The 14,599-nt window shown below is 43.6% G+C and overlaps 1 protein-coding gene across 1 annotated transcript in view; it reads left to right on the top strand.

Moving 5' to 3' along the window:
- PKHD1L1 (PKHD1 like 1) overlaps nt 1–14,599 on the top strand; it is a 361,418-nt gene that overhangs the window by 314,295 nt on the left and 32,524 nt on the right. The window contains exons 72-74 of the mRNA XM_069622133.1: nt 8,984–9,141; nt 9,874–10,009; nt 13,494–13,844. Coding sequence (XP_069478234.1) covers nt 8,984–9,141; nt 9,874–10,009; nt 13,494–13,844 — 645 coding nt within the window. The remainder of the gene's footprint in view (nt 1–8,983; nt 9,142–9,873; nt 10,010–13,493; nt 13,845–14,599) is intronic.

Below are 14,599 nucleotides of genomic sequence, written 5' to 3' on the forward strand. Positions count from 1 at the left end.
ATAAGGTCAATTGAAATATTATCATATAGTGCTGACTTGCAATTTTGCAGCATTGAGAAAGGCAGGAGTCTGTATCCCTCAAGTTAGTGGTGCTTATTGAATTCAGCACCACTATGCGTTGTATTAACAACACCATTCTATACAACATGCAGTACCACTGAGCTGTCTTATTGGCAGTGCAACCTCTCTGATAGACACAGGAAACAGACTTGCCACTTCTAAGCGCACCATTCATGCACTTTGCTTGGAGAATTGTACATGTTGATTTTTGCATTTCAGGTTTAATGTCTACATGAAAATACTAGAGGGGAAACTATTTCTCCTGAGGAGATGTATAGATATTGGTATTATATTGTTCCTGATGTTAACACAGAAAGGCAGTTAACATCACATGCCGCCCTAGAACAGCGATTATGGCTTTGCTACATGCATCTGGCCTGGCAGTATCTCTCACTCATCACTAGACCACTTGCGACATTTCAAAATTCACGTTGTGTTAGAACTGCAACCAAAGCTTCTTAAATGCTTTAAGAAGCGGTTGCTGCTGCTGCTGCATGCCCGCACATCATTGCCGAAATGCAATGGCTACCAAGACCTATGAGGTCTGAAAAAAGACCAATAATATATTTAACTCGAGCAAATAATACAAGAAACATGCAACACGAAGTTCCAATATAATTTTGGAAAGGGAATGTTACTATATGTCAGAGCATGTGGGTGGATTTTTAAGAATCGTGATGATCTAGACTTTGTTGCATTTGGGGGTGATTCCTCTCTGTGGAACTCAGGTTGGTTCTCTTAAACCTTGACGTTCCTCAAGCGAAGATTAAACCTACGAATAACTGAGTTGCCTTCACCAGACACAACTCTTAGAAGTTGGATTTAGCCAGACACAAAACATATGCGTATCCTTGCATGTCAGACACATCTCACACATCCTTCTTATCTCTAATAAGATTCACAAATATCGGTTTTGTACCCAAAATGGCATCTTAATTGACAGCAATATTATCTTCAGCTGAACAACAAAATATAATAAAGTATGTACACTTAGTCCAGATATTACGTTTGTTTGGCTACAAAAAGGGTATTTTGCCCCAGAAACTGTGAACATTTCACTCAACATATATAGTACAGTGAATTATAAAGTGTCACTGTGTACCCCAAAAAGTAGTAATTAATCAAAAAACTATTAAAATACAGTATTTGTGTACTCAAATCCTTGCATTCCCTGATACCCCAAAACAGTGTCTTCTGACCCTGAAAACCAAAAGGAGTTAAAAAAGTCTTGAAGGAAATCCCAGATCTAAATTCTTTAACTATACTTTTGCGCCAACCACCATAATGTGCAGGAGTGCTGGCAATACATCTGTTGATTTGATCCCAAGAGGCTATACATTAGATCCCAAAATTATTCAAGTTGAAATACAAAATCAAGTTGGGGAAAAAGAATGCACCTATCTCCCTTTCAAATAAAGATACATACCGCTTCTGAATGCCGAACACTTTGACCTGGCCTCTATTTCAGCCATCCAAACATGAATTTCTAATACATCCCACACTTCCTTCTGTCAAACTAGACGACTTTGTCTGTTAGGTACCCATTTTGCAAACACAAATACTTATATACTCCGGGACCCAAAACCAAAGTACATGCTGTCTCATAATCTACAAACTACTGGAGGATTTCAACATGTCACCTGACGCGGTCTGTCAAAGGTTTCTCTCCAGCGTGTCAGGCTACACCATGGAGCTCATTGTTTTCCTTTGGGCCACTAGGAATGAGACGTGTGACCTGCAACTCTAGCCAGATATTTGAACAATTCTTGTTGGAACAGCTCAAATCCTATTTTATGACCACCTCTCCCCACCAGCCCATACCCTGCCAGACCCATCGATCCTTAAACTCAACCCACCATTCCATGTTCTGCCCACTATGCAATTGAAGTATTTCAAAGGGTCATCTGATCCAGAAGAAGGGAGGCCTCCCCTCTGGTTTGGAAGTGTGGAACCTATTCCTTTTAGTTGGAGCAGTAGGAGGGTGCCCCAAGACCAGCACTGCCAGCCAGGCATTTGAACAAGTTTTGGCGGCATAATGCAAATTCCTTCTTACGACCTAGCCATCTCCAACCTCACCCCATGCTCGCAAGCTCTGCTGGCATGTAATTGGAGGATTTTAGTCAGCCATATGACGTGGCCTGAGCAGCACTTTCCCTCCAATGTGGAAGACCACTGTGTGGGGTTCATTGTTTGTTTTTATTTGGAACCTTAAGAAGGTGCTCTGTGACTAACGCTCCCAACTATGTATTTGCACATTTTCTGATGGCGCAAATCCTTTTCCTGGAACCAGCCCTCCCTGCTCTTGCTCCAGTATCCCTTGCTCAGCTCAGCCTGCGATTGGAGGATTTCAGTGGTGCTGTGAGCCTATCTGAGAGAGGCCTCCCCTTTGGTTTTGAAGACAGCTGCACAGAGCTCATTGTCTTTACTTGGAGCAGTAATCTGCAACCCACACTTCCAACCAGGTATTAAACAACGTCTGGTGGCATAGCATCAATGATTTCTCACTGACTGAGACCTCCCAATTCTCGTACAAACATCTCGTGGTTTGCAACTGGAGGATCTGGGCAGGCGAAGTGTACCACACGACTACTTACTCAGACCTCCCAGAGCTGTGTTGCCCCGGCAGCTGGAAATGGGAAGGAAAAAAGGGTGATGTCTGTTTGCTATGGTGCCCAAGCCATCCTTCATCCACCCTCCTTGCATAATCTGCACCAGGTAAGGGACAGCATCCCACGTGATATTCCCCTTGTTGCTCCTGGTTAATTGCTGTCCAAAGTGACTAATTGTGTTATCACTGGATTAAATGTTGACCAACTGCAAATTGCACCTTGGTTAACCCAGGTTAGCTCTTTGCATTGCTAGACCAACTGTTGCATCACTATATGATTTGTCACCCAACTGTACTTCACCCCTTGGTTGCTCAGATTATTGCACTGCTTGAGTAACTTTTGTCCCACTAGATAAACTGTTGTATATGTGTAATTCATATCCTGTTCGCCTAGATTACTTGCGATCAATTATTGTACTGATATATTAATTATATCCCAGCTATGATTACTTTGTAACCCAGATTCATTGCTACACCACTAGATCAATTGTTGCACCACTAGATTAACCTTTGTACTATTAGAGTAAGCGCCATACTGCTGGATGATTAACTGCTATGTAACTAGTTTGATTGTCATCCTTCTAGATTAATTGCTGTCTAACCTTGGCTTCCCCAGGCTAATTGTTGCTCCAAAATATCCACCAGTGCCCCTACTAGATTATATGTTATTCCATTAGACCATTGGTTGTCCACACGAAATAACTTTTGAGCCACTGCTCCACTGCGATAACTGTTTTCAGCACTAGATTAATTGTTACACCACCAGACTAATTATTGCACCACTAACTTAATTGCTGCATCGCTAAAGAACAGGTCAATGTGTGCATTGTAGAATTTATCAATTCACTTCTTTTCCCCATTTTTTGAAACCCTTAGCCATCCTCTGCCATCTCCTTCCTTGTAGGTTCTGTTCTTGTACTCCTTCTCTTCTCACAGTGTCTCCCCTCTTTCATCAAATTCACCTCCTCTGTTTGCTTCTCATATCATATACACAATTATGATACTCCAATCATCTTCCCATCCATTCCCCTGAGCTGTCTTCTTGCATCAGTAACTGTGTATTTCTATTGGTTAAAGGATAGCATTGAGCAGCCTGATTCCCAGCTCCTCTAAAACTGTATTGACCTTCCTCTCAGCTGCCTCCAATGCCACACTCCTTATCTCTTCTCCCATGTCTATCCCCATGACCTCCACCCCACTTTCCAAAAAGCTTGCAATACGGGGGTTATCTTTGACAGGGACCTGAAGCTGCAACACTTTATAAGCTTCCTAGCTATGTCCGCCAAGCTTAACCCCCCGAGCAACTAAGACATCAGACCTGTTTGCACCATTCACTCTCCAAAAACACCCATTGCCACTGTTCCTCAGCAGCCTGTATTACTGCTCCAGTTCCCTCTTGCCACTACTCCTTTGCTCTTCTCAACAGGGTTCTGAACTGTGTTAATTGGATCCTCTACAACGTCCCACTATTCTCACCCACCTTGGAAAAGAACATTCATGCAAGGTGACTACTCAAGATAACCCCAAATTCTAATTCCTTACTTACAAATTTAAATCCATCCATGAGCAAGCCCTCCCCACCCCTGCCTGGCTGATTCTACCTTTTTACACTCATCCCCTTGCAATTTATGGTCCTAAATATTCCTCAAATACCCATCTTCCCTCTGCTGTCTCACAATTTTACACCTTCACCCTCCTGGCACCACATCACTGGAATTCCCTACAGCCAGAAATGGACAACAGTCCAGCAGTGATTTACTTCAATATCACCCTTAGAGTCTCCCTTCCAGAATAGAAAGTGATTCTTGTGTCCTGGAGTGCTACCACCTGTTAGGGAGTTTTGCAAATGTCCACCTGTGTTACGACTTCAGAAGACTCACTTTTAGGAGTACAGGGCTCCAACTTGACCTTAACTACCCAAAAGGTTTGGTAGCTGTGGACAAGTAGCCAGTCTTAGGCTAAAGGAGAGGAGGGCTATAGGTAAGTACAAAAACCTCAAATCACACTTATAGTCAAGAAAACACTTACACACTGTATTTATATAAAACTATTCTTATTTGTTATATACACTAAGGCAGTACCACACACAATAAAAGACTTTAGGTAAGTAAAAATCCTTCAGAGATATATACACAGTTTGGATATTTGCATTCAAGACTCGCTTCAACAGTAGACCTTAGATGTTATGCAGGTGAGTAATTTCGAGTAGCAGGGGTTAGCAAATCATACCTTTCAAGATTAACTGATACTGGCAGCACAATCACTGATAATCACTTCTCAGGCAGCCTTATGCCTTAAAGGTCCCTATCTGTGTACGAAAGTCTCAAAGTCAGGTGAGGCACTGGGGCACCAGGGATTTTGGGGGGGAAGGACACAGCATAGTAGGAGCTGGCAAAGGTATCAAGTTCAGCAAACATCTTCAATGTTGCAGGTAAGTAAAATGTTTGTAGTAAAAAGGGTTCTGGGAGGTCAGAATGGGATCTCTGAAGGTGCACAGACCCTCGGCCTGGGCAAACACAGTTGGCCAAACACCCAAACACACAATTCTCCACCACAACAACACAGGAGCAGTGAAACAACTCTAGGTAACTTCTACCTTGAGTCCCGCAGTACCTTATGTGTGACAATGACAATGCAACAGGATGCCCTCACAGTGGAGCGGCAGCAGACACAGTCACTGGATTCTTGGGTGTGGAGATAAAGGAAGGGACACTGGAGTGGATCTCGCAGCAGCAGTCGAGGGGAGGGATGTCCGGCAAAGTATTCTTCAGTGAAGAATGGTTACCGCCCGGTTGATTCACCTCGCTTTCTCGGCCCAGCACTTAGGTGAGAAGGCTTTGAAGAGTGTAAGTGTAATCTTGCCTCCAGAGGTCTGGAAGGAGTCCACCAAAGTTTTGAGAGGATTTGATTTATTTTCAGAAGATGATGCACAGCACAAGGGTCACAGGTCCCAGGGCATTGGCGGTTTGCAGCCCAGGAAGGTTGCAGCTTTTCATGGGACAGCGCAAAATGCAGGTTGTCTCAAGACTGGTTAGGTCCACCAGTCCAAGGGAGGAAGTCATCTGGTCTGGATCTTCCTTGTCGATCTGATTTTGGTGTCAGGACAGCAGCGGTTATTCAGATGGCTCTGGTGGTCACTGGAAGTGGCTGTGGATCTCCTTCCTCTTTAGATTTGATGTTCCAGTGGTCGACTCTCGCTTCCGCTTTAGGACCCTTGCCTTTTATGCAGGAAACCAGCCAATCAACATGCATACCACATTCAAACTTGGGGTGGTGGCTGGTCGCAAGGGACAGCAAAGCACCCAGTTGGAACTGGATCTTAGCAGGCATACTGGAGGACAATGACCTGAGGAGTTTCAGTGTCCTACCTCATTTTCCTGATCTCCCAGACACACTGGCTCCTTTGTGGGCTTCCCCATGGAAACCCAGGCAAGACAAAATAGTGAGCAGGACTTCCCCACCCAGGTTGGCAGAAGAAGGCTCAAGAAAGGACAAGTCTTTTGAGTGGCAAAAAAAGAAAACAGCCACATTTTGGCTCAGTGGTGACCCATGTGTCCCCTACCAGAGCTGCGACAGAAGCCTGCAAGTAAGTGTCACAAAAAACAGTAGACACATGATCCACTACCACCAGCCACTTAGTTAGACTTGTCACTGTAACTAGAAAGTTAGAAGAGAAGTGAGAAAGGGAATACACTGTGTCCCCTCAGGACTCCACATGAGATGGAGTGTGCAGAGCTCACAAAAGAACCATTGATAGGATAAAACATATCCATAACCAAAAATGTGATGGGTGATGGTTTTGAATTAATCTGAACCACTGGCACTGCTCTGGGCAACCTTCCACACCACCATTGTTTAGCCTGTCTGTGCCATTGCAAAAGGGGTCCAGCCATATGCAAATCAGGCAGGTACTGCCACTAATGGGAACAGCCCAGCCCGAAACACTAAGCAAGGTCCCCTCTGCACAGAAACACAAGCAACCCCAGACATGTTTCACCCTTGTTGGGCCACATCAGTGAGGTGCAGCTTGGTTCCCTATGGTGCAGCGAGCAAGGGACCCATGTCTGGGCAAACCCTCTCTCACATAGGGAGACAAACTATAAACAGAAAAGTGATGACTCAGAAGGTTTTGAATTAATCTGAACCACAGGCGCTGCTCTGGGCAACCTACCACTCCACTATTTTTTTAGCCGCCTGTGCCATTGCAAAAATGTTCCAGCCATATGCAAATCAGTCAGGTACTGCAACTAATGGGAGCATCCCAGCCCAACCTGCCAGGCCAGGTCTGCGCTCGACAGAAACACAGGCATCCCCAAACATGTTTCGGCCATGCCCCTATCCTGCTAACATCATGTTAACACAGGAAAAAAAAAGAGGCAAGCTCAAGGAGCTTTCAGCAACACTGCAAAAAGGGTGCTGTGTGCTGCAATAGGAAACTATAGATGCCACAAAAAGATGGAAAGCAGATTCCATCCAAAAGTACACAAAAAGGAGTTCCCAGAGTCACAGAAAAAGAATGAGCGAGTGAGGATAAAGGTTCGCACTCACTCATGAGAGTCAGCAAAATCTAATAGTCCAGCAAAAAGTGCTGGGGGAACTCGCCAAGTGGGGAGAATTAGACATACGTTGGAAATTGTACCTAACACCATTGCACCCAAATTATCCCCAACTCCCATCACCACTGGATTGTATATATATACTAGCTGATATACCCGGCGTTGTCTGGGCTTTCATTCCCTCATGGGTGCAGGAAACTGTGCACAATTTCGTGAAGCCACAAACCCACGCCTACATTTTCACTTTTGCTGAAATCCAGGGAAAGGGGTGATATGATATGATATGATATGGTATTTGTAACGCGCCTATACACAAGTGTTTCAAGTGGTGGCGTGTCCAGATGCCATGTAGCCTGTAATATCCAGAGGATCCTAACAGGTGACTGTGCAAAATTTGGTGCAGATTGGTGGAACGGTGTGGAATTGTATAGGGAACATACACAAAGCCACAAAGCCACAAACCCCCACCCAAATGTTCACTTTTAAAGGGGTGGGGTGTCCAGATGTAATGTAGCCAGTAATGTCTGGCGGGTCCTAACAGGTACCTGTGCAAAATGTGGTGCCGATTTTGTAAAACTGTGGCATTGTATATGGAGCATGCACGAAGCCACAAACCCACAAATGCACACTTTTGCTGAAATCTTGGGAAAGGGTTAGGCTTTCCAGATGTAATGTAGCCAGTAAAGCCTGCAGCGTCCTAACATGTGACTGTGAAGAATGTGGTGGAAATTGCTGAAACTCTATGTAATTGTATAGGGAACATAGGTGAAACCACAAACCCATCAAAGCACACATTTTCACATTTGCTGAAATCCAGGGAAATTGGTGGGGTTTTCAGATGTCATGTAGCCAGTAATGCTTGGAGGGTCCACACAGGTGACAGAGCAAAACTTGGTGCAGATTTGTGAAATGGCGTGGAATTGTTTAGGGGATATATGCAAAGCCACAAACCCAAAAACCCACAAACCCAAAAACCCACAAATGTTCACATATATATCTGCAAGTACTAAAGATATTAAGTTAAATTAATAACACCACGACCAGCAGGTTGGACACTACTATGCCATTTCTTTGTAAAGGTTGTGAGGCATACAGCAATGGAGCTGTGACCTCATTCAGTGTCCCCCTTACTCTATGTGCAGTGCTTCTTGGCAAAGCACTTTTAATTTCATACAGCCATACAAAGACCCAATATAAATGCAATGTCCACACCTTCTTCCTTCTCTGGAATTGGATGCGTGACCCCCTCTGACTATTTACTCCCCTCGTTATGTTAAAACAACACTTGAAACCTTGGTAGCTGTGACCACACAGACGGGCTCTCTGTTTTCCACGTCTTCACATCGGTGTCCATATTTGGGAGCAATGACGTGGTCTTAAAATGTAACTTGTGAACATTTTCATGAAATATAAAGAGGGGAACTATACACACACACTTAAGATAGATGTGTTTGTGTGTTTGGGAAATCCATCTGGACAGAGTAGCGTCACTATGGCATTACCACTGCTGATGCTCCATAGAAAGAGATGGCGACTGCACTTCCGTGATTCTGCACGTGCAAAGCTAAAATGGCACTTGGACACTCATTATGTTCCCATAAAATATGTTTGCAGATTTGAAAGAAGCTACATTTTAAGATGTTTAAGATGTGTTAGTGTCTGATCAATATTTTTAATATGATCTCTTCGAAAAAGTCTGTTATCTGTGGACTTCCAGTGCCTTCAAGAGTTTGATCAGTGGTTGGCTGTTTTGTTGTAGGCCCACAGGATCACGGCTGGTGTTCAGGATACACTTGTCAGAAGAGAGTGTCTTTGTTCCACAGCATTGTAGCGAGCAACACATCCTTTGATATTTATTTCACAAGCACCAGCCCTCAGAGCCTCCGACTGATGTTGCTCAACGCTGACAATACCAAGGTGAGGGCCAGACCCAGCACACTTTCCTGAATAACGTTTAAGAAATGAATTAAAGTTGTTTCCGATGCGTTAATGTCAAGTTAATCTGCTTTAGTGATTAAGGTCTTGGTAAATGTATGTATATTCAATTTCAGGTTATTTGTCTTTGTTAAGCATAGCTCATACGAACTAAAATGTGCAATCAATGAACATTACTAAAATACAAAGACATTGCATGTGGAACCGACTTCCGTCACACAGCAATTGCAATACAGCTATTTTAGTCATGCACTTGTAATAGCTACATGATGTTAATAATTTGGTGTATTCGTGTAATTCAAAAATTGACGGGTTGTAGGTATTACTTTGAGCCCGTCCTCAAAAGCCTTCCAAATATTATGAGCCAGACCCGGTCCTCGAACATGTTTTTTGGTTTAATTGAAATCTTACAGACCATCGGATCAGCTCATCAGTCACAGAATTAACTGATGCTCGCAAAGGAATCACTGATTTTCATACTAATCGTTCCATGGCACTTCTTGTTATATTTGCTAATGATTAGAGTGCAGTAGAGAGCCCTTAAATACCTTATTGCATTTACAACCTGAACTTTGGACCAAGAGAGCAAAAGGTATAGGATAGCGGGCTGTCTTTGACTTGCCCGTTTGCGAATGGAAGCCATGTTATGCATCGAAAGCCACATTACAATTGCATCAGAACTCTCACGCCACTTTCGTCTTTTTTTTTTTATAGGTTGTCCGTGTAGCGATTTACTATTCCAATCCCCAGCGCTTGGATGTGTTTGTGAACAAAACATTTGTCGGGCCAAACAATGCTCAGTGGAATGAGGCCAGAACAGACTTCACGCTGAAAGCCCCCACCTTTACAGGTACGGCGAAGTGCTTGCTCTACAACCATCGCTTGTCAGGGGAGATTGGCGCTCGGGGCCTGGAATGGCAGTACCCGAATGGCAAAAAAAAAAAAAAATGACCCGAAGAAGGAAACATGCCTACGTCTCTATGACAAGTGAATGCATATATATGTATTCATTATTTTGCACACCTATTTGCCTAACACGCAGTGACTTAGCAAGCAGCACAAAACCAATGTTTATTTTGTTATGTATTTTCAACATGTGTTCGTTCATGTATTCATTTTAGCACCATGTTTACCGAAGGGAGTACCTCTCTACAATGCCATTGTGGCGGTAAGCATGGTGACACAAATATCACACTGAAATGATACCCAGTTGGCACACGCTTACCTCAGCTGACTCTTGGGTTACCATAAATAAACAGGCTGGCATTGTGCCTCTTTTAAACTCGAATACTAGGGCAGTGCTCTTGGACCAGCCCACACAATAGTCACAATCAAACCGGTATGCTAAGAAAGTCCACTCAAATAATCACCACCGAAAATCATTCCCTATGCAACTTTCTTATGTATAAGCCTTTTCGATACACTAGCTGGATTGAAATGGCAAACTCTGTTGCCCACGGGCTACCGAATGATGGACCAGCAGGCTGGCAGCATCCCTCCAAATACTTGGAACTTGTTTTCTCACCACACTTGCATTCATGAAAATAAACTCTGCCATTGTGGTGTAAAATGTACATTGCGACCCATAGAGTATTTGTATTACCTCCTGCTCGAATGATCCAAGGACGAGTATGCTCGTCCTTTTTGTTGCAGACTTGCATACTAGCCTGGCAGTTAAGGGGTTAATGATGCCTGACATTGAGACAGGGAGGTAAACACTTCATTGTCATGAACAGGAACATGTGGTCTAGAGAGTGCAAGGTGGCTGGGGACGCAACAACACTGAAGACGGTGAGGCACTGTCTGAAACCTAAAACAGTGCTTTTATAAGGAGGCGAAACGCCCACGAAAGCATAGCGAAGTGGGGAGAGCAGAGACATAGAGCACATTTCCCAAAAGAGATGGTGTAACGAGATGGATCTTTACAAGAGATTCTAGAATACAAATGTCAATCGCCTACAAACCACTTTCAATAATTCCCCCCTCCCTCACCCTACGAGCAGCCTACGGGCACCTGATTTTTGTATTAGAGTGGGAATCCTATATTCATTTCTGTCTCCGAGTGTGTCTCCGAGTCCAGTTTATTTCGTTAAAAAAATTGCTTTTTCAGGTGCTTTTTCCGGTCAGATGTGTGTTTTCTAATGTCATCCATTTTATATTTAATTACATTTTAGTTACTGTTTTTAGTAAAGCAAGGAGTGGGCAGTGAAGTGCCTCGGTGCGCTTTATAAAGGAAACGTATCCAATAAAACAATTGAGCAACACATCAAACAGCAGAACAGTATCCCAAACAAAATCAAGTTTCATTCAGGCCACCAGAGGTCGAGGTTCAAATAATTTAAAAATCAAATAATTTAAAAATGTACAGCTGTGGGACACTGGCTAAAACCTAGATCCACTAATGGCTTTCTGGGGCCTTCGAAAGCAGAGACTTCCACGCTTCCTTCTAACTGAAGGATGGCCGCCAAGGTCCGAATAGAGACTGCCTTCCCATTGGATATTGATAACACATGCTCTGCTGCTGGGCAATTACTAGACTGAAGCAAGAGAGCACTCAGTCGGATAACATGACCATTGGCAGTGCCTGTGTTGACACATCCTTTCATTGATATTAAAAGTGCTTCCACGAAGGTGCTTGTACGAAACTGAGAATTGATGAAATGCTGCCCCTCACAGCCCTATTACTCCAGTTGGAATAATCTGCCTGGGCCCTGCACATTTCCATGCCCTGCTCAGAAGCATGTCAATAGTTATGTACGGATGGCTGCAGTCTCCGAGCAGCAACCACGTCGATTCTTTTCCCTTTTGCCAAGCTTTCGAGGACCCCGGTGAGGGCGAGGCAACCTTTCACTGCACCTCCTCACTCTGGCACTGGGTCAGGCGCGCTCTGCTGGCAAGGGTCAATTGTAATCCGATTCTCAGGTGATATACAGAATGTACTACTCTGCTGGGGGTATCCAATTATATTGTCGGTGCTTGAAAACAGAGAGCGTGTGGGCTGTCAGGGCATGTGCGTATTGCAAAGTTACACTTAAAGTTAAGCTTAAAGTCTTCTTGCACCTCCTGCGCCCTGATACCTGCGGGTCTGGCGCGCATTACAAATAAACAAACAAAGTATGCCTTTGGCAGAGGAAAGGAGATCATGTCAGTGGGTTTGGACATATGGAAAGGGGCCTCACATGTGGCCAAGTGCATGACACATGCAACAATGTAATGTTCAGAATTATGGGGTGATGTGACATTGATAGATGAGCCCAAAACATATATATGAATAACAGTCAAGAATTGGACCAACCAATCTTATCTTTTGATCTGTTTTTTCTAATATAACAATATACAGGCTGGATGGTCTATGCACAGAGAAGTGGATTGCAAATAGGCAAATGGGCCTATAGATAGATGTGTACTTAGATGGGGATATTGATAGGTCTTAACTCGCTAGATGGATGCATCTACATACACAATCAGGTGCATTGATAGATGACGGATGGATGGAAAGAGATAGAAAGCTGGACAGACAGATACATTAATAGATAGAGGGTTGTGAGATGGATGGATGGATGGATGGATACATACATGGATGGATGATAGCTGGATGGACGGAAAGAGATAGAAAGCTGGACAGACAGATACATTAATAGATAGAGGGTTGTGAGATGGATGGATGGATGGATCTACATAAACAATCAGGTGCATTGATAGATGACGGATGGATGGAAAGAGATAGAAAGCTGGACAGACAGATACATTAATAGATAGAGGGTTGTGAGATGGATGGATGGATCTACATAAACAATCAGGTGCATTGATAGTTGACGGATGGATGGAAAGAGATAGAAAGCTGGACAGACAGATACATTAATAGATAGAGAGTTGTGAGATGGATGGATGGATGCATCTACATAAACAATCAGGTGCATTGATAGATGACGGATGGATGGAAAGAGATAGAAAGCTGGACAGACAGATACATTAATAGATAGAGGGTTGTGAGATGGATGGATGGATGGATACATACATGGATGGATGATAGCTGGATGGACGGATAGATGGGCAGGTAGATTAACTGAAACATGGAAGAACAATTGGATGGCCAGACAAACAGACACATTCACATAATTGCTGATCGATGGACAGAATCAAAGGCTGATAGGCGGATTTGCAGATTAAAAAGACAGACACGCCAGCATATAAGGAAAAAACAAAACTGTGAAACATTTAATTGTCACAGCAATTGTGTTGATAAGCACATGTTTCTCTTCATTATATTTACACTTTATTGTAAAACTACATAATCAAAAATCTGACTATTTGTTTATGTATTGCCTCCACAGGAGAGTTTGTACCTCCTTTAAACTCCACACGTCCTGGTGAAAACTATTTTGACTCAGCCTACAATATGCTTTACATTTTGCTAAGAGGGTCCACCCCGGTTGAGGTTCATACCTCCCCGCTGCTCGTCATTTCCTTCAACCTGCCCGCCATGACTGTCGATCAATTCTACGGTGGGAAGAACCTAGTGCAGAATCTGGCCATTTTCCTGAAGATCCCGGCCGATAAAATTCGGATCACAAAAATCGTTTCTGCAGGTGGCAACCGCAAAAGGAGGGCAACCGGGTTGTCTGTTTCTGTGCAGATTGCAAACCCTCCTACTCAAGACCTAAGCAGCAACACCAACACAACAGGTACCAGTTGAGTTAATATTCACATCCTTTATTACAGTGGTATTTAAACTGGGGGGCCATGTGGAGGTCCAGGGTGGGCAGGGCGCAAAGCTTTTTTAAATGAGGAGATGGTAACTGTGTTTAACAATTATGCATTTAATAAGTATGGCTTTCGGGGGTCCGATAACAGTATTTTTGCTCACAAGTGTCAGGGTCTCAGCATGAAATGTTTGGAAACCACTGCTCTAGGGCCAGGTGTCAGCCAATAGGATTGCATCCTTTGCACAATTCTCGTATTTACAATGATAGTTTAAGACATTCAAATGCAGGTCTAAGCGCTCTGGACGGATGCATCAACTCACGTAGTAGTGAAATCCAAGTAACTTTCCAGTATAACCACAATGAATATTTATGGAAAAACGTATTTTCGTATTTATTGGTCTAAGAAGCTGGCTGAGCTTGACTGTTGGTCATTACATCTGGACGCTGCATTGCTACTTTTTTTCCCGCCATCGATGAACCTTAAAGCAGATGAGACTTGTTTAGTTGTTTTTTGAGAGTGCTGATGAGGAGAAATAAGAGCACATTTTAGAAGGAGTAGACGGAAACCATTGTCATTGCCGCGGTCCAAAGCAGTTATTACTTCAGCTGAGCTTTGCATGTGAACAGCCAGCCCTCGGAAAAACAAAACAAATCCTCTTTTTCAGAGGCTCCAGCCCTACTAAAACCAGAGAGGAAACCTGGAAACAGCCCCCCCCACCCCCTGTCCCAGGCGT

The sequence above is a fragment of the Ambystoma mexicanum genome, chromosome 5q, assembly GCF_040938575.1.
Source record: "Ambystoma mexicanum isolate Mex_15411 chromosome 5q, UKY_AmexF1_1, whole genome shotgun sequence".
In the NCBI taxonomy this organism is placed as follows: domain Eukaryota; kingdom Metazoa; phylum Chordata; class Amphibia; order Caudata; family Ambystomatidae; genus Ambystoma; species Ambystoma mexicanum.